Genomic DNA, 19,063 nt, shown 5'->3' with positions numbered 1-19,063 from the left:
TGGGGGGTTCAATACTTAAAACTCTCAGAGCTTCAGGGTTTTGTTTTGTTTTGTTGAACCGGTAGGGCTAGTTATAGTACTTCTATTACTAAATGAGGAAGAAATGAAGTACAAATGTGTTTTGCTTGCTTGATGCTGAAGAATTGATGCGGCAGGGAGAGGTGGCTCACTCCTGTAACCTCAGCACTTTGGGAGGCTGACGTGGGTGGATTGCTTGAGGCCGCTGGAGACCAGCCTGGGCAGCATGGCGAAACCCCATCTCTACTAAAAATACAAAAATTAGCCAGACCTGATGGTTCGTGCCTGTAATCCCAACTATTCGGGAGGTTAGGTAGGAGAATTGCTTAAAACCAGGCAGCGGAGGTTGCTGTGAGCCAAGATCGAGCCACTGCACTCTAGCCTGGGCGACAGAGTGAGACCCTGTCTCTGAATAAATAAATACATACATACAAGAATTGATACCTGACTGGGCACACCTGTAATCCTGACACTTTGGGAAGCTGAGGCGGGAAGATTGCTTGGGCCCAGGAGTTTGAGACCAGCCTAGGCACCATGGTGGGACTTCATCTCTAACAACAACAACAACAACAAAAATTCACGCTCACTATTATGTTGTGAGAAAGAAGCAGGCAGGACAAGGGATATTTGGGGTTGGGCGTTGTTGGGGGCCCTCCTGGGGGAGGGTGGGCGCAAGCACTTGGCATCTCTTCCAGTTTTATCTTGAACAACTTCTGCCTTTATTTATTTGTTTTATTTATTATTTATTTATTTTTCGAGACGGAGTTTTGCTCTTGTTGCCCAGGCTGGAGGGCAATGGCGGGATCTCGGCTCACTGCAACCTTCACCTTAGCCTCCTGAGTAGCTAGGATTACAGGCATGCGCCACCACGCCCAGCTAATTTCGTATTTTTAGTAGAGACGGGGTTTCTCCACATTGGTCAGGCTGGTCTCGAACTCCCGACCTCAGGTGATAAGCCCGCCTCGGCCTCCCAAAGTGCTGGGATTACAGGTGTGAGCCACCGTGCCCGGACGACTTTGTTGGCTTTAAAGATGGAGGAGGCGGCCAGAGGAGAGCGGAGCGGGTGTGGAAGAGTGACTGGGAAAGTGGCCCAGAGGCTGCAGAGTCGCCGCACAGTCGCGCTGTCACCGAAGTGCTGGACTACGTTACCCATAATGCGTGCCTTTGAGGACCACATTAAGTACAGTGCACGTCGCGGACCCGCCCACTCGGCCTTGTTGCCACGCCCCAACAGCCGGCTCAGCCAATGGTGCCAAGGCTACGTTACCCACAATGCCGCCCGCGGGCGCGCCCACACGGCCTGGTTTCCACCCCTGGTTTCGGGTCTTCGGCCCCGGCTCTGGCGTCCCCAGCTGCCAAGCCTGAGGCCCGCAGTCCCACTCCCGCCGAGACCCGCCGCTCCGGTCCTACCCCGAACTGCCCACGGCCGGCAGCGCTTCCAGTGAGTGCGGGGGGCGCGGGGACGCGGGTCCCGGCCGAAGCTTCGATTCCGCGGCCCGCGCCAGCACCGGGGTCTGTGCCGCGGCCTCGGGTACCGCTCACCCTCCACCTGAGGGGTGAGACGGGAAAGCAGCCCGGCCTGGGGGTCCCAGGTCTCCCAGGACCGTGGAATTGGGGGGCTGTTGTGACCACCCACTCGGGGGTGCCTGACGGGGCCGCGTAGGGGCTTCAGGGTTCGCCAGACCTGGACACCGGGGATCAAGTTGAGGCAGAGTCTGCACCTTCCTCGGCAGAAGGGCCCTGCTTTTCATCAGATTTCCAGAGGAACCCCTTCCATATAGGACCCACTATAATCATGGAAAATAACGATTCTCGAGCTCTGACCGCAAACATCTCTTTTAGATTGTTTTTGTTTGAGTCTCTCTCTCTCGCCCAGGCTGGAGTGCAGTGGCGCGATCTCAGTTCACTGCAACCTCCATTTCCCGGGTTCAAGCGATTCTCCTGTCTCAGCCTCCCGAGTTGCTGGGATTGCAGATGTGCTACCACCACCTCGGGCTAATTTTTGTATTTTTTGTAGAGACAGGGTTCCCCCACGTTGACCAGGTGGTCAACTCCTGAAGTCACGTGATCTGCCCGCCTCGGCCTCCCAAAGTGTGGGGATTACAGGCTTCAGCCTCTGCGCCCAGCCGTCTCTTTTAGTTCTGTCAGCAACCTATGTGTGTAGGTTCTGTTATCATCTCTGTTTGCCCAGTGAGGAAGCAAAGCCCAGAGCCCTTCAGTAAATTACCCGGGAATTAACAGGGGGTTAATAGCAAAGGTGGCATTCATCCACTTCCTTTTCCTTTTCCGTGGTGGGGTGAGCTGGCCTTGGAACCAGGGCAGGGGCTTCCCAGTCCAAAGGGCTTATCCAGTCCCAGGGCTGCCCTTTAAATGGTTTTATCGTCTCTCCACAGGGCCCTGAAAAAAACTCTCTTCCTGTGTCTGGCCAGAGGTATAGAGAGAGACAGGTTCAACTCTAAGGCCTGAAAAGGAACAAGGCCCACCGGAAGCAATGGCCAGTGTCCCTGGCCTCCAGCCACTGCCAACCTTGGAGCAGGACCTGGAACAGGATGAGATCCTCATTGTGAAGGTGGAGGAGGACTTCTGCTTGGAAGAGGAGCCCTCCGTGGAGACGGAGGACCCCAGCCCTGAGACTTTCCGCCAGCTCTTCCGGCTCTTCTGCTACCAGGAGGTGGCTGGGCCCCGGGAGGCCCTGAGCCGCCTCTGGGAGCTGTGCTGCCGCTGGCTGCGGCCGGAGCTGCGCACTAAGGAGCAGATCCTGGAGCTGCTGGTGCTGGAGCAGTTCCTGACTGTGCTGCCGGGGGAGATCCAGGCTCGGGTACGCGAGCAGCAGCCGGAGAGCGGTGAGGAGGCCGTGGTCCTCGTGGAAGGGCTGCAGCGGGAGCCCAGGAAACACAGGCAGCGGGTGAGGTGGGGGGCATTTTGACCCTCAGGTGAGGAAATGGGGCCCTGCTGCTGGGGTCTGCAGCTGGAGATTCCTTGGTCATTGGGTGACCAAGTGTGGCTGCCTGGCCCCTGAACCCTTTTGAAGAAAGCAACTGCAAAAGATTTCTCAGCCTTGGCCAATGGGTGTCCACCCTTTGATTAATCTCATCCTACCCCGATAGCCCTTTATTAACTAGTGCAGACGGTTTGTGAACACTGTCCTAGGATAGGCCAAACATGTTTTTTTGTGTTTTTTTTTTTTGGGTTTTTTTTTGAGACGGGGTCTGGCTCTGTTGCCCAGGCTATAGTGGTGTGATCACCGCTCATTCCAGCCTCTACCTCCAGGCTTCAAGCAATCTTCCCACCTCAGCCTATTGAGTAGCTGGGACTACAGGCATGCACCACTACACCTGGCTAATTTTGTGTATTTTTTGTAGAGACAGGGTTTCGTTATGTTGCCCAGACTGGTCTTGAACTCCTGGCCTCAAGTGATCCTCCCATCTTGGCCTCCCAAAGTGCTGGGATTACAGGCATGAGCCACTACGCCAGCCCCAAACATAGGTTTTGGTGGGAGAGAGGTCCAGCACCTTCCGAAGCAGGGAGTTGAAACTACCCCCAAAGTGGGAGAACACTGGGAAGAAAGACCAGGGGCATGGGGGGCACTTTGGTTAGAGCCCCCAGAGGTTCTAGAGTTGTGCCATGCAAAACAGTAGCTGCCAGCCACATGTAGCTTTTTAAATTACAGCTATGTACATTTATTTTACTTTTTTTTTTTTCCTTTTTTTTGAGACTGAGTCTTGCTTGCTTTGTCGCCCAGGCTGGAGTGCAGTGGCGCGATCTCAGCTCACTGCAACCTCTGCCTCCCAGGTTCACGCCATTCTCCTGCCTCAGCCTCCCCAGCAGCTGGGACTACAGGCGCCCGCTACCACGCCCGGCTAATTTTTTTGTATTTTTAGTAGAGACGGGGTTTCACCGTGTTAGCCAGGATGGTCTGGATCTCCTGACCTCGTGATTCACCCACCTTGGCCTCCCAAAGTGCTGGGATTACAGGCATGAGCCACCGCACCCAGCCCATTTATTTTACTTTTATTTTTGTGAGACAGAGTCTCTCTCTGTCGCCCAGGCTGGAGTGACTCTCGTGCCTCAGCCTCCCAAGTAGCTGGCATTACAGGCATCTGCCACTACGCCAGGCTGATTTTTGTATTTTTAGTAGAGACAGGGTTTTGCAATGTTGGCTAGGCTAGTCTCAAACTCCTGACCTCAAGTGATCCACCTGCCTCGGCCTCCCAAAGTGCTGGGATTACAGGCATGAGCCACTGCGCCCGGCCACTGTGTAGAATGTTAAATTAGTTCCTCAGTCACACTGACCACCTCTCAAGGGCTCAGTCGTCACACATGGCCAGTGGCTACTGTACTGGATGGCACAGACAGAACCCTTCTGACACCCCGAAATCTCTATAGACAGTGCCTCTCCACCTCCTTCCAGCCCCATTTGGAGGAGCAGGGGAAGCCTCTTACTCATTCCTCCTGCTTCAGTTTCAGTCATTGAACTCTTTGAGATTAAAAAGGAGAAGTCCTGCCACCTGCTGTTTCAGTTCATTTTTCAGGACCTTGCGTGGATGGGGCACATGGGCAGTGCTGACCAGCTGCCTTTCTTCCTGTGACAGCGCTGCTGGCTGCACACTGTTGGCCTTTTGCAGCCAACACAGGAGGTACATCCCCTAATGCTTGACCACAGCGTGGGCTGACCACAGTCAGAAAACCCTGCCATTGTGGTGACCAAGAAATCGGGATTTCTTCCCAGCCGGCCAGCCTCTTTCCTGGCCACCGCAGCTTCAGTGCTTGGGGTTCCCGGCATGGCTTCCTTCTGTCACTGCACCGACAGCTCTGCACACATGCCTCATGGCCATCACTGAGCTGAGAGGGGCAGGCTGTGCTCCCCAAGGGGACTACGCTCCCCTCGAGGTGTGGAATGTTGGATAAGAGGAAGCCTGACTGAGAAATCATCCCCTGAATAACTTTTTCCTCTCTGATTTCCATCCCCAATTTAATATTAAATTAACAGGCAAGCCGGCCCCCACCTCTCCGTGGGGGTCTCAGGGAGAACCTTTCACGGCACGCTTTCCCTACCTTTTCCTTCTTTAATCTCCTGGTTCACCATGATGACTTCGCCTGTGCATCTACTAACTTGGTTTTTCATTCTGCCGCTCCATCTTCAAACCCCCTCACCTTTCCCATTCTACTCCTGCCATGCGTTGAAGGGTCAGTGCATTTTGGGGTGAGCTCTGGGTTTAGGGGCCCCCTCCATCCCTCAGCTACCCTGGATCTTTGCCCACTGCTTCCTCAGAGCCCCCACTGAGGGGCCGTAGCCCTATCTAGGGCTGTGGAAGGAGCAGACTGTTTCCTAACTGTCTCCCTCCTCCTGCCCATACACATCAAAAGAATCTTCCCTACAGCCTTCTCTACCTTTATTTTTTGATTTGTGCAACCTGTAACTAGGTGTTTATGGAATAAAGGAGAATGAAAAAAAAAAAAAAAAAAAAAGAGGAAACCTGAGATGGGTCCCTGACGCTGGGTTTGTAGTGGCCTAGGGATGTCTCTTGTCCAAGTGCTATTGCAGAGCTCAATTCTAAGACCCAATTTCATTCAACTCACGTTTCCTGGAATTAGGAAATAGGTCATCTCAGAGCACCTGTTGATAATTTCTTTTTTTTTTTTTTTTTTCCCTGAGACGGAGTCTCGCTCTGTTGCCGAGGCTGGAGTGCAGTGGCACGATCTCGGCTCACTGTAACCTCTACTTCCCGAGTTCAAGCAATTCTTCTGCCTCAGCCTCCCAAGTCCCTGGGATTACAAGCATGCTGCCACCATGCCCGGCTAATTTTTGTATTTTTAGTAGAGATGGGCTTTCAGCATGTTGGTCAGGCTGGTCTCGAACTCCTGGCCTCAGGTGATCCACCCACCTCGGCCTCCCAAAGTGCTGGAATTACAGGTGTGAGCCATTGCGGCTGGCCAGATAATTTCAAAAAATCTAGCAAATGCAGTTCTGTGAACTTCTGAAATGAGTCCAGCGCTGACTCAGGGCTCTTCTGGCCCAGGGTCTATCAGGAGGACCAAGGAATAGAGGGTAAGAGTGTGATGGGGACACGATTGTGGTGACAGGGAGAGACCATGGAGTAGAGCAGGCTGGGAGCTGGCTGCAGGGAACACTGCCACATGGCTGGGCAGAGGGAGGCAGGCTGCAGACAGCCCGGGTGTGGGCAGCCGGCTGGGGTGCCTGAGATGAGGGGTGTGGGGCCCTGCGGGAATTTTTCCTTCTGGCCTTCTGGGAGCTGGTGGGCAGATCTCTGTCTGTGTGCAGGGCTCAGAGCTGCTTTCTGATGACGAGGTGCCCCTCGGGATAGGGGGACAGTCCTTAAAACACCAGGCAGAGGCTCAGCCAGAGGATCTGTCCCTGGAGGAAGAGGCTCGATTCTTCAGCCAGCAGCCCCCAGCCCAGCTGAGCCACAGGCCACAGAGGGGTCCGCTGTTGTGGCCAGAGAGGGGTGAGTAGCACCCTTTGGAGGAATGAGAAGTGGTGCAGGGGAGGGAGGTGAAGGTGAATGGGATGTGGACTGTGGCCAGGGCAGAGGCCTGCCTGGATGCGGGGTGCACAGGCTCTCCAGCAAGGAGTGGATCTTGGGTGGGCAGCCACCGGGCTATTGGGGCCTTGGTGTGCAGGGGGCGGCAGGGGCAGTGCTGGGTGAGCTGTGTGACTGGTGGTGACTCTGCTCCTTCCCAGGCCCTCCAGCTCCCCGGCATCAGGAGATGGCGTCAGCCTCGCCCTTCCTTTCGGCCTGGTCCCAGGTGAGTGGGATGCTCCTGGTCTGCAGTATCCCGGGGTCTAGCCCGACCTCCTGTGTGTCACATTTCCTTGTTAAGGGAACACCTCTCCTGGGGGCCAAGTTTTTGGATGTCAGAGGAGCTCTTCCCTGGAGTTTTCTCCCTTTGCTCCAACCCTGGAGTCACTTCCCCTGGCCTCCTGGGAAGTCTTTTCTTCTCTCCAGAGGCCATTTAAGTACTCGCTGTGCCCGGAAGATTCTGCGGTCCAACAGTGAGACAGGGTGGTGACTCCTACCCTGCTGGGCACAGGAATCTCTTGGGACTCTGGAGGAAAATACAGGTTCCTCCCACACCGCTGGGCTGGAATGGGAGTCTCCTTTGTTTGCTTGCTTGTTTTTTTTTTTGTTATTTTGGGTTTTTTTTGTTTGTTTTTTTTTTGAGCCAAAGTCTGGCTCTGTGCTCACGCTGGAGTGCAGTAGTGTGATCACGGCTCATTGCAGCCTTGACCTCCCAGGCTCAAGGGATCCTCCTGCCTCAGCATCCTTAGTTAGTTGGGACTACAGGCATGCACCACCACACCCGGCTAGTTGTTTTTTTTTTTTGTTTTTTTTTTAAATAGGGACACAGTCTCGCTGTGCTGCCCAGGCTGGTCTTGAACTCCTGGCCTCAAGTGATCCTCTTGCCTAAGCCTCCCAAAGCACTGGGATTACAGGCATAAGCCACCATGCCTGGCCTGTTTTATTTTTATTTATTTATTTATAATTTATATATATGTGTGTGTGTGTGTGTGTGTGTGTGTGTATTTGTTTTGTTTTGTTTTTGTTTTTTTGAGACAAGAGTTTTGCTCTTGTAGCCCTGGCTGCAGTGCAATGGTGCGATCTCGGCTCACTGCAACCTCCGGCTCCTGGGTTCAAGCGATTTTCCTGCCTCAGCCTCCTGAGTAGCTGGATTACAGGCACCCACCACCATGCCTGACTAATTTTTTTTGTATTTTTAGTAGAGATGGGGTTTCACCATGTCGGCCAGGCTGGTCTCGAGCTCCTGACCTCAGATGATCCACCTGCCTTAGCCTCCCAACGTGCTGAGATTACTGGTGTGAGCCACCGCGCCCAGCCAAACATTTTCTTTAGACCCTCCCAGCAAAGCCCCCTAGACTTATTACCAGAGTCTCTCCCTGTTTTTCCCTCAGCCTCTGGCAACCACAAAGCTCCTTCTTGTCTCTGTGAATTTGCCTGTTCTGGAAAGGGTTTGCTTGTTTTTTAATCATGCTTCCGGGTGAATCTGGTGCTACATCTGGGAGCCCACTGGCCCAGAGGCATCCTGAAGTCCCCTGTCTGCCGCACTGGGGTCCCGGGGCTGGCTGGCCTGTTATCTCCCTGTGGAGCATGGGCCGCAGTGGCTGAGTGTGCAGTGGGTCCACCAGTCCTCGTGGCGAATCTGTCCCTTCCCCAGTGGTGTCCCAGCTCTGCAACAGTGGCACATGGGAGCAGTGGGCGGAGACACCAGGACTCGCCAGTGCCACAAGAGTGGAGAAGACCAGCTGCACCACCAGGCTTGGCCTCAGCCTCGAGGGGCAGTGGGGGTGCAGCTCCCTGGGCCAGTGGCCTTAGTTGGGGAGGAGGAAGCTTGCTTGGGGCCAGGACTAAGTGGAGTGCGTTCTGGCAGGTGCCTGTGAACTTGGAGGACATGGCTGTATACCTTTCTGGGGAGGAGCCAGGATGCCTGGACCCAGCTCAGCGGGATGCACCGCTGGAGAATGAAGGTAACTTGCAAGGGACTGTGTCTTCTAGGGGGCTTGCCAAAAATAGAAACTGTCAGGCACCAGCTCCTGGGCTTGGTTCTGTTGGTCCAGTTGGCCTGGGGTGATCCTGCGTGGACAGGGCTGCCCATATCCCTGCAGAGTCGTACCTGCAGGGCCTGCACAGCCACTCAGCCATGACTCAGGCAGATGCCCAGCACTGCCTTGCCATCCTGTTCTTCTGCCCCTGCCCCCTACACACTGGTCCTACTTCACTTCAGCTTCCCTGTGCCCTCCACTCGAGGGCAGAGCTGCTCCCACAGGGCCTGGTTCTCCAGCCTTTCCCCATCGCACTGAGCACTGCCCTGCCCGTTACCCAGCACTGTCCCCTCAGCTCTTTCTCTGCCCGTTTGTCTCTTTCTGCCTTTCCTGATGCTGCTGAAGCCTTTTCTGGTTTTTTGTTTGTTTGTTTTGAGATGGAGTTTTGCTCTGTTGCCCAGGCTGGAGTGCAGCGGCACAACCTTGGCTCACTGCAACCTCCACCTCTTGGGTTCAAGTGATTCTCCCGCCTCAGCCTCCCAAGTAGCTGGGATTACAGGTACCCACCATCATGCCTGGCTAATTTTTTATTATTAGTAGAGATGGGTTTCATCACTATGTTGGCCAGGCTGGTCTCGAAGTTCTGACTTCAGGTGATCCGCCCGCCTAGGCCTCCCAAAGTGCTGGGATGACAGGCGTGAGCCACCGTGCCTGGCCATGCTGAAGCCTTTTCTAATGACAGTGAGATGTCGCTTTGTATTAAGATTCTTCTCCAGAGAAACAGAACCAACAGAAGATACACACACACACAGATTTATTTTAAGGAATGGGTACTCAGACAGCTCCCTTGGTTGCTTACAGAAGTTGACAAGTCTGAAATCTGCAGGCCAGGCAAGCAGGCTGGAAGCTTAGGATTTCTGTGCCACGGTCTTGAGGCAGACTTCCTTCTTTGGGAAACCTCCGGAATTTTTTTCCTTTTTAAGGCTGAAGAATATTCCATTGTGAATAATGCTGCAGTGAACGTGGGTGTACAGGTGTATCTCTGATCAACTCTGCTTTCAGTTCCTGGGGTGGATGTATCCAGCAGTGGGATGGCTGGAGCATATGTGATCATTCTGTGTTGAAGTTTTTGAGGAACCACCATACTGTTTTCCACAGCATCTGCGCCATCTTATGCACCCACCAAGAGTGCACAGGGGTTCCAGTTTCTCCACATCCACACCAACGGTTGTTATTTTCAGGTTTGTTTGTTTTTTGTTTTTTTTTTGAGATGGAGTCTTGCTCTGTTGCCCAGGCTAGAGTGGAGTGGCACAATCTCAGCTCAGCTCACTGCACCCTCCGCCTTCCGGGTTCAAGCGATTCTTCTGCCTCAGCCTCCCAAGTAGCTTGGATTACAGGTGTGCACCACCATACCCGGCTAATTTTTGTATTTTTAGTAGAGCTGGGTTTTGCCATGTTGGCCAAGCTGGTCTTGAATTCCTGATCTCAAGTGATCTGCCTGCCTTAGCCTCCCTAAGTGCTGGGATTACAGGCATGAGCTACCACACCCAGCCTGATTTGGAAATATTTTCTCCTGTTTTGTGTGTTGCATTTTCATTTTGTTGGTAGCGTCCTTTGATGCACAAAAGTTTTTGGTTCTAGTGTCCAGTTTACCATTTTTTTCTTTCGTTGCCTATGAAGAGTTTTAGATGATGTTGTATGAGGCTCTGGTTGGTCATCAGCAGTTTTGGTGACATGCATCCAGAGCAGGGGTTCTCCATCCGGGGCATTCTTGTCCCCCAGAGGACATCTGTCCATGAGTGGAGACGTTTTTGGTTGTCACGACCCTGGGGTTGTCACTGATGAAAGTGATTATTTGATGAGTGGAAGGTGGGGATGCTGCCCAACCTCCTGCGATGCACAGGGCGGCCGCATCAGAGACAGCCCGGGCCAGGTCCCACGGACGCCACCTGTACCATGATTGAGGAACCCTGATCCGAAGATCTCTGAGAGTACATTACATGTGCTCCAGTTCATTCCCTGTGCAAAAGGCAGAAGTCAAAAGGGAAAGAATTTGCCAGCCCTCCCGTCTCCCAGGTGGCTACATGGAATCCTTAGAAGGGAAGGAATGAGATTCTGCCCAGCTCTGTCACCAGCTCCTGGAGCCCAGACACAGCTTCCCTCCCAGGGCCACAGGCATGTGGTTGGGTTTTACTTACCTGGCGCCAGAGCCTATGGTAAAAAAGGTCTGTGGGGCCAAGGAAAGTTGGATCTATTTGGTCTTGCTTTAAAAAAAAATGGCCAGGCACGGTGACTCACACCTGTAATCCCAGCACTTTGGGAAGCCGAGGCGAGTGTATCATCTGAGGTCAGGAGTTCGAGTCCAGCCTGGCCAACATGGTGAAACCCTGTCTCTATTAAAAATACAAAAATTAGGCGTGGTGGCGGGCGCCTATAATCCCAGCTACTTGGGAGGCTGAGGCAGGAGAATAGCTTGAACCTGGGAGGCGGAGATTGCAGTAAGCCAAGATCACGCCATTGCACTCCAGCCTGGGCAACGAGAGCGAAACTCTGTCTCAAAAAAAAAAAAAAAAAAAAAATAGGCCGGCAAGGTGGGTCACGCCTGTAATCCCAGCACTTTCAGAGGCTGAGGCAGGTGAATCATGAGGTCAGGAGATCGAGTCCATCCTGGCCAACATGATGAAACCCTGTCTCTCCTAAAAAATACAAAAATTAGCTGGGCGTGGTGATACTCATCTGTAGTCCCAGGTACTCGGGAGGCTGAGGCAGGAGAATCGCTTGAACCTGGGAGGCGGAGGTTGCAGTGAGCCGAGATCGCACCACTGCACTCCAGTCTGGGCAACGGAGCAAGACTCCGTCTCCAAAAAACAAAAACAGGCCGGGCATGGTGGCTCATACCTGTAATCCCAGCACCCAGCCTTGAGAGGTCAAGGCGGGTGGATCGCTCGAGTCCAGGAGTTCAAGAGCAGCCTGAGTAACATGGAGAAACCTTGTCTCTACAAAAAATACAAAAATGGTGCACGCCTGTAGTCCCAGCTGCTTGAGAGGCTGAGGTGGGAGGAATGCTTGAGCTTGGGAGGTCAAGGCTGCAGTAAGCTGTGATCATACCACTCCACCCCAGCCTGGGCAACAGAGTGAGACTCTGTGTCAAAAAAACAAATTAGGTTGGTACCTGGCCTCAAAGTTTTTACATTTTTTAGTGAGATGAAACTCACATAACATAAAATTAGCCATTTTTCAATAAACGGTTCAGTGGCATTTAGTATATTCACAGTGTTGTACAATCATCACCTTCATCTAGTTCCAAAACTTTTTTTTTCTTTTTTTGAGACAGGGTCTTACTCTGTCACCCAGGTTGGAGTGCAGTAGCACAATTTTGACTCACTGCAGCTTCAACCTCCTCAGGCTCAGGTGATTCTATCACCTCAGCCTCCCGAGTAGCTGGTACCACAGGTCGATGCCACCATGCCCAGCTAATTTTGAAAAAATTTTTGTGCTGGACACAACAATGTCTCACGTCTGTAATCCCAGCACTTTGGGAGGCCAAGGCGGGTGGATCACGAGGTCAAGAGATCAAGACCGTCCTGGCCAACATGGTGAAACCTCATCTCTACTAAAAATACAAAAAAATTAGCCAGGTGTGGTGGCATGCACCTATAGTCCCAGCTACTCAGAGGCTGAGGCAGGAGAATCACTTGAACCCAGGAGGCGGAGGTTGCAGTGAGCCGAGATCGCGCCATTACACACCAGCCTGGGCAACAAAAATTTTTCGATAGAGATGGCGTCTCACTGTGTTACCCGGGCTCAAAAACTTTTTTTTTTTTAATTGAGATGGAGTTTCACTCTGTCACCCAGGTTGGAGTGCAGTGGCATGATCTCGACTCAGTGCAACCTCCATCTCCTGGGTTCAAGCAATTCTTGTGCCTTAGCCCCCCAAGTAGCTGGGATTACAGGTGTGTGTCACCACACCTGGCTAATTTTTGTATTTTTAGTAGAGACAGGGTTTCACCATGTTGGCCAGGCTGCTCTCGAACTCCTGATCTTGTAATCTGCCTGCCTCGGCCTCCCAATATTTTTTCTATTTTTAGTAGAGAACAATGTTTTGCCATGTTGGCCAGACTGGTCTTGAACTCCTGACATCAAATGACCAGCCCGCCTCAGCCTTTCAGAGTGCTGATATTACAGGTGTGAGCCACCACGACTGGCCCTCAAAAACATTTTTTATCACGCTAAATGGAAACCTCGTACCCAACAAGCAGTTTGTCCCCATTTCCCCTCCCCCAGCCTCTGGCAGCCACCTGTCTCCTCTGTCTCTGGGTGTGCCTATTCTGGTTGTCTTCTGTAAAGGGAATCGTGCAGGGACTGTCCTTTGGTGACTGGCTTCTTTTACTCAGTGTCATGTGTTCCTGGGTCATCCGTGCTATAGCGTGTGTCAGTGCTTCCTTTTCATGGCTGAATAGTATTCCGCTGTATGGATAGACCACGTTTTGTTGATCCATTTTCGTTGATGGACATTTGGGTGATTTCCATTTTTTGGCTACTGTGAAGAGTGCTGTCGTGAACATTTATGTACACATTTCTGTTAGAGGACATGTTTTCAGTTTTCTTGGGTGTGTGCCTAGGAGTAAAATCATTGGCTTATATAATGACTCTTGTTTACCTTTTGATGAGCTGCCAGACTCAGTCTCTTTTAAAAATATTTGTACAGCCGGGCATGGTGGCTCACCCCTGTGATCTCAGCACTTTGGGAGGCCAAGACGGTTGGGTCACCTGAGGTCAGGAGTTTGAGACCAGCCTGGCCAACATGGTGAAACCCCATCTCTACTAAAAATACAAAAATTAGCTGGGCGTAGTGGCTCATGCCTGTAATCCCAGCTACTCAGGAGCCTGAGGTAGGAGAATTGCTTGAACCTGGGAGGCAGAGGTTACAGTGAGCTGAGATCACACCACTGCACTCCAGCCTGGAAGATAGAGCGAGACTCCATCTCAAAAATAAATAAATAAAAATATTTTTACAACAAGGCTGGGTGCTGTGGCTCACGCCTATAATCTCAGCACTTTGGGAGGCTGAGTTGGGAGGATCACTTGAGGTCAGGAGTTTGAGACCAGCCTGGGCAATATAGTGAGGCCCTGTGTGTTAGGTGATTCTCGCATTGCTGTAAAGAAATACCTGAGAACTGGTAATTTATAATGAAAAAAGGTTTAATTGGCTGTACAGGAAGCATGATGGTGGTGTCTGCTCAGCTTTTGGGGAGGCCTCAGGAAGTTTCCAGTCATGGGGGAAGGCAGAGAGGGAGCAGGCATGTCTCACGTGGCTGTAGCAGGAGCAAAGGAGCGAGGGGAGGTGCCACTCACTTTAATCAACCAGATATCGTGGGAACTCACTCACTATTGTCAGGACAGTACCAAGAGGATGATGCCAAACCGTTCATGAGAAATCTGCCTCCATGATCCAGTCACCTCCCGCCAGGCCCCACCTCCACATTGGGGATTACAGTCTGACATGAGATTTGGATGAGGAAGTAGATCGAAACCATATCACCCTGTCTTTAAAATAAATAAATAAAATATTATTATAACAGGCCAATGAGGTGGTTCCAATCCTCCTCTCAGTTTTATTTATTTTCTATTTTTTTATTTTATTTTTTTGAGACAGAGTCTCGCTCTGTTGCCCAGGCTGGAGTGCAGTGGCACGATCTTGGCTCATTGCAACTTCTGCCTCCTGAGTTCAAGTGATTCTCCTGCCTCAGCCTCCCAAGTAGCTGGGATTACAGGCACCCACCACCACCCCCAACTAATTTTTTTATTTTTAGTAGAAACGGGGTTTCACCATGTTGGCCAGGCTGGTCTCAAACTCCTGACCTCAAGTGATCCGCCTGCCTCGGCCTCCCAAAGTGCTTGGATTACAGGCATGAGCCACCATGCCCGGCCTCCTCTCAGTTTTATAGATGTGGAATTTGAGGCTCAGTACGTGCCAAACCCACCTTTGGCTATCCGGAAGTTGGTCCTGGAGACGGGAGGGGAGGGCTAGAAGGGTTCGCCCAGGAGGTCTGGGGCTGGAAGTGTCTTAAAGTGGACATTTCCAAGGGCAGCGGGTGGTTCTGTCCCTCCCCTGTGAGGTCAGCGTGTGCCTACCATGCGCAGAGCCTCTTGCGGTACTGCTATGAAGATGGCTGCTCCCCCAGCCCCCCAGGCACCCCGGTGCACTTTGTGCTACGAGGTCCCCAACTGCAGTCACCCTCATGCTGCAGAGGAGGAACAGAGAAGTCAAGGGCGTTTTCCTGAAAGGGGCAAAGCCTGGATCATTCCAGGCGCCTCTTCCTGTTCTCCTGTCCTGAGAGTGGTGGCTCTAGAAGCTGGATCTGCAGAGGGGCCTCAGGGGCCACACCAAGTACGACAAGGGAGGTCCAGTGGCTGGGACCCATGACTGCTCTGCTCAGCCAGAACAGCCCAGAGCAGGGCTTCTCCACCTCGGTGCTGCTGGCGTTTGGGCCAGATGGCTCTCCACGTGGGGCTGCCTGTGCTGGGCGGGAGGTTTTCCAGCAGCCCTGGCCCCTGCCCACTAGAGGCCATTTACAACCCCTTCCCCAGACACGACAAAAATGTCTCCAGACCTTGCCACCGGGTGGGAACCCCTGGCTTAGAGGGTACAGCAGAGTGCAGAGCTTGATGGCCCTCAATGTGTAACTTACCAGACCGGTGATTCCGGGTAAGTTTTTTAACACTTCTGTGCCTCGGTTTCCCCATCTGCAAGATGGAGATGGTAACAGCAGTGACCCACTGGGTTATTGTGATGGTCAAATGAGTTCCTCTTTGTTTGTTTTATTGATTGTTTAGTTTTTGAAACAGGGTCTCACTCTGTCACCCGGGCTGGAATGCAGTGGCGCGATCACAGCTCACTGCAGCCTTGACCTCCTAGACTCAAGTGATCCTCCGACCTCAGCCTCCTGAGTAGCTAGGACTACAGGCACACGCCACCATGCCCAGCTAGTTTTGTTTATTTTCTGTAGAGACGAGATCTCACTGCATTGCCCAAGCTGGTCTTGAACTCCTGGGCTCAAGCAATCCTCCCGCTTCAGCCTTCCAAAGTGCTGGGATTACAGGCATGAGCCACGGTGCCCAGCCCCTGCTAACTGTTTTGTAGGGGAACTTTAGGAGCCCCGTGAGGCCTTCATTTTCCTATTAGAAGCATTTCCATTGCCCTCTTGCCATGAGTTCCTGGAGATCATGCTTTCTCTGTCTCAGGACGTGGGATCCAGTTGGAGGACGGTGGTGATGGCAGGGAAGATGCCCCGGTGAGAATGGAGTGGTACCGAGTGCTCTCGGCGCGATGCCAGGGGCCTGGCCACCCACTCCCAGGTCAGAGGCCAGCCCCAGTCAGGGGCTTGGTCAGGCCTGAGCAGCCAAGAGGTGGCCCCCCACCAGGAAGACGGGCTTCCCATGGGGCTGACAAGCCGTACACCTGCCCCGAATGTGGCAAGGGCTTCAGCAAGACATCCCACTTGACCAAGCACCAGCGCACACACACGGGCGAGCGGCCTTACAAGTGCCTGGTCTGCGGGAAGGGCTTTAGCGACCGCTCCAACTTCAGCACGCACCAGAGGGTGCACACGGGTGAGAAGCCCTACCCGTGCCCTGAGTGTGGGAAGCGCTTCAGCCAGAGCTCCAGCCTGGTCATCCACCGCAGGACGCACAGCGGGGAGCGGCCCTATGCCTGCACCCAGTGCGGGAAGCGCTTCAACAACAGCTCGCACTTCAGCGCCCACCGCCGGACACACACAGGTGAGAAGCCCTACACCTGCCCGGCCTGTGGCAGGGGCTTCCGCCGGGGCACCGACCTGCACAAGCACCAGCGGACCCATATGGGGGCAGGCTCCTTGCCGACGCTCCAGCCGGTGGCTCCTGGAGGCCCCGGTGCCAAAGTCTGATCACCATGCCTGAAACTCCCTTTCCAGGACTCTCGTCCCTGGGCACAGAATTCAGGAAGCTGCTAGACAGCCTGGTCCGAAAGCATTGCCAGCTGCCTGTTTCCTCCCGTGGCCCAGTATGAGGCCAGCAGGGGACATTTGGGATGCCCAGGCCGCAGAGGAAGCTGGGCACTGGGTGCAGAGCAAGGGCAAGGACAGGCTCTAGGAGTGTCCAGTGGCAGCCAGAACAGGTGACACAGACGGGAGCTTCAGCCAGAGACGCACTCAGGAGGCCAGAAGCCGACACTCAAGGTGTTCGTGGGGCTGGCTCCTGAAGGGCCTGGGAGGGTCCATCAGCCGCCTCCAGCATCCAGTGGCTGCTGGCATACAGCCTCATCACCGCGTCCTAACCCTCCCCTCTGTGTCTGTGACCCTGTGCGCTGTCTCTGTGTGAACCCCACACCTGCTGCCCCTTTTTTTTTTTTTTGAAACGGGGCCTTGCTCTGTCCCCCAGGCGGGAATACAGTGCCATGATCATAGCTCACTGCAGCCTAGAATCCCTGGGTTCAAGCGTTCCTCCTGCCTCAGCCTCCCGAGTAGCTGGGGATACAGGTGTGTGCCGGCATGCCCAGTCTGTTTTTTGGTAGGGCCACCACTCACTGAGTTTGGGGTCTGCCAATACACTGTGACCTCATCTTAACTAATTATATCGTCAAAACCCGTGTTTCCAAACAAGGTCACATTCTGAGGTCTGGGTGGACATGAATTTGAGGGGCCCCTCATCTGCTGCAGGGAGCCCTGCTGTACCCCAGCCTTCCCAGGACGTGGTCTCCAGCTTCTTCATCCTGTCAGAGTTTCCAAATGGAGCCCGGGGCTCTCCAGCATTCCAGTCCCCTTTGCAGATCCATAGCTGCTCTGCAGGGTGGAAGACACCTGGGGCGGGAAAGCACCCCTGAGTTCCATCTTCCTGACATGTCGCCAGGGATGTGACGGGCCTGACACCTCCCCAGGGCCGGGGCCCAGGGCTGCCTTTGCTCCTGGCCCCTTAGTGTCTGGGATGTGGCCTTCCATGTTTGCCCCACTTTGTCTTTCTAAGGTAAGAAGCCTTCACCTTCCAGCTTTTGTCCGGCCTGTGCTGCGTGGGAGCCACTGGTCTGTGCACATCCACGGTGGGTGAGTGGCCGAGACAAGCAGTGTGATAGAGTCCTTGGTGGGTTTAGTCATCTCGGAAGTCATAGGGCAACTGTGGAAACCACTGGGTTCTGGAACGTTCCAGCCAGGCAGTGGTTCCTCATGGGTAGGTGGCCTTGGCCCTCATCCCAGCCTGGGATGCTCCGTTGCATTTGTCACCTAGTCACTGTATATATGTGCACATTTGACCTTTTGGCACAGCCCAGGTTCCAGGTGCATGACCTGCCCTTTTCTCATTCCCTTAACTGACATTATTTAGTGTCAGAGGCCAGGCACAGTGGCTCCCACCTATAACCCTAGCACTTTGGGAGGCCAAGGCGGGTGGATTGCTTGAGCCCAGGAGTTCAAGAGCAGCCTGGGCAATATAGAAAGACCTCTTCTCTACCAAAAAAAAAAAAAAAAAAAAAGCCAGGTGCAGTGGCTCACGCCTGTAATCCCAGCACTTTGGGAGGCCGAGGCGGGTGGATCACGAGGTCAGGAGATCAAGACCATCCTGGCCAATATGGTGAAACCCCATCTCTACTAAAAATACAAAAATTAGCTGGGCATGGTGGCGCGGCGCGTGCCTGTAGTCCCAGCTACTCGGGAGGCTGAGGCAAGAGAATCACTTGAACCAGGGAGGCGGAGGTTGCGGTGAGCCGAGATCGCACTGTTGTACTCCAGCCTGGTGACAGAACGAGACTCCACAAAAAAACAAAACAAAAAAAATTAGCCAGGCATGATGGGGTGTGCCTGTAGTCCCAGCTACTTGAGAGGCTGAGGCTGGAGGATCACTGGAGCCCAGGAAGTTGAGGCTGCAGTGAGCTGTGATTGCGCCACTGCACTCAGCCTGGAAGACAGAGTGAGACCCTGTCTCAGATAAAATAAACAATTTTTTTTTTTTAAAGTCATTGCTTCTGGCCCCTGTGTGCTCTGTCCTGTGTCTGCAGAATGGGGCTGCCTGGTTGAGGGACAGCTTTTACCTTCTAGACCAGCTCTGGGATCTCTCATGGGGCATGAGGTACCCAGCTAGATGTGGCCAGGCCATCCTCCAGGAGCTAGCAAAGCTCCCAGCGTTGCTGACACCCATCTCCCCAGCGCAGCCTGAGCCCCCAGGCCCCTCTCTCATATCCAGGCCTATGCTGGAAGTGGCGGCCTGGGGGGAAGTGTGGTTGGGGTCTGCCCGCTTCCCTCCCCCTGCCGAGGCTGTGGCCTCCCGCTGGCTTACTGGGTCCCTGCCTGCTGCTTGGCCCCATCTCATGGGCGTCATCCTCAGCACTCACGTGATGGGAGAGTTTCGTAGGAGCTGTGAGTCCCAGGTGCCTGCGTGTGCTGTGATGTTATCTCATGCAGTCCAGTGCGGGGGAACTCCCATGATTCTCCTTTTTTTGTTTTGTTTTGAGACAGAGTCTCACTTCATTACCCAGGCTGGAGTGCAAGGCACGAT

General features: G+C 53.5%; 1 protein-coding gene across 3 annotated transcripts; it reads left to right on the top strand.

Annotated features, from left to right (window-relative positions):
• Positions 1 to 723: 723 nt before the first annotated feature.
• Positions 724 to 17,194, top strand: ZNF500 (zinc finger protein 500). Of its 3 annotated transcripts, none has more exons than XM_024233505.3 (6): positions 724 to 1,459; positions 2,412 to 2,836; positions 6,302 to 6,485; positions 6,722 to 6,786; positions 8,428 to 8,524; positions 15,785 to 17,194. In XM_024233505.3, exons 2-6 carry the CDS (start codon positions 2,510 to 2,512, stop codon positions 16,465 to 16,467), a joined length of 1,356 nt encoding a protein of 451 aa, XP_024089273.1. In that variant the 5' UTR covers positions 724 to 1,459; positions 2,412 to 2,509; the 3' UTR covers positions 16,468 to 17,194. The 3 variants fall into 3 exon arrangements, with proteins under 3 accessions (XP_024089273.1, XP_002826131.1, XP_054389383.1); XM_002826085.4 differs by having other exon boundaries at positions 2,412 to 2,923; XM_054533408.2 differs by having other exon boundaries at positions 1,452 to 1,574; positions 2,412 to 2,923.
• Positions 17,195 to 19,063: the final 1,869 nt, after the last annotated feature.

The sequence above is a fragment of the Pongo abelii genome, chromosome 18 (genome assembly GCF_028885655.2).
Source record: "Pongo abelii isolate AG06213 chromosome 18, NHGRI_mPonAbe1-v2.0_pri, whole genome shotgun sequence".
Taxonomy (NCBI): domain Eukaryota; kingdom Metazoa; phylum Chordata; class Mammalia; order Primates; family Hominidae; genus Pongo; species Pongo abelii.
Note: the sequence above shows the minus strand (reverse complement) of the source record. Positions and strands in the feature narration are given on the sequence as shown.

Bases quoted from the DNA above. Each gene is read 5' to 3' on its own strand.
- ZNF500 (XM_002826085.4), top strand. From the start codon at position 2,510: ATGGCCAGTGTCCCTGGCCTCCAGCCACTGCCAACCTTGGAGCAGGAC. The intron at 2,924-6,301 runs GTGAGGTGGGGG...GTCTGTGTGCAG, and splicing joins CCAGGAAACACAGGCAGCGG to GGCTCAGAGCTGCTTTCTGA. The intron at 6,486-6,721 runs GTGAGTAGCACC...GCTCCTTCCCAG, and splicing joins GCTGTTGTGGCCAGAGAGGG to GCCCTCCAGCTCCCCGGCAT.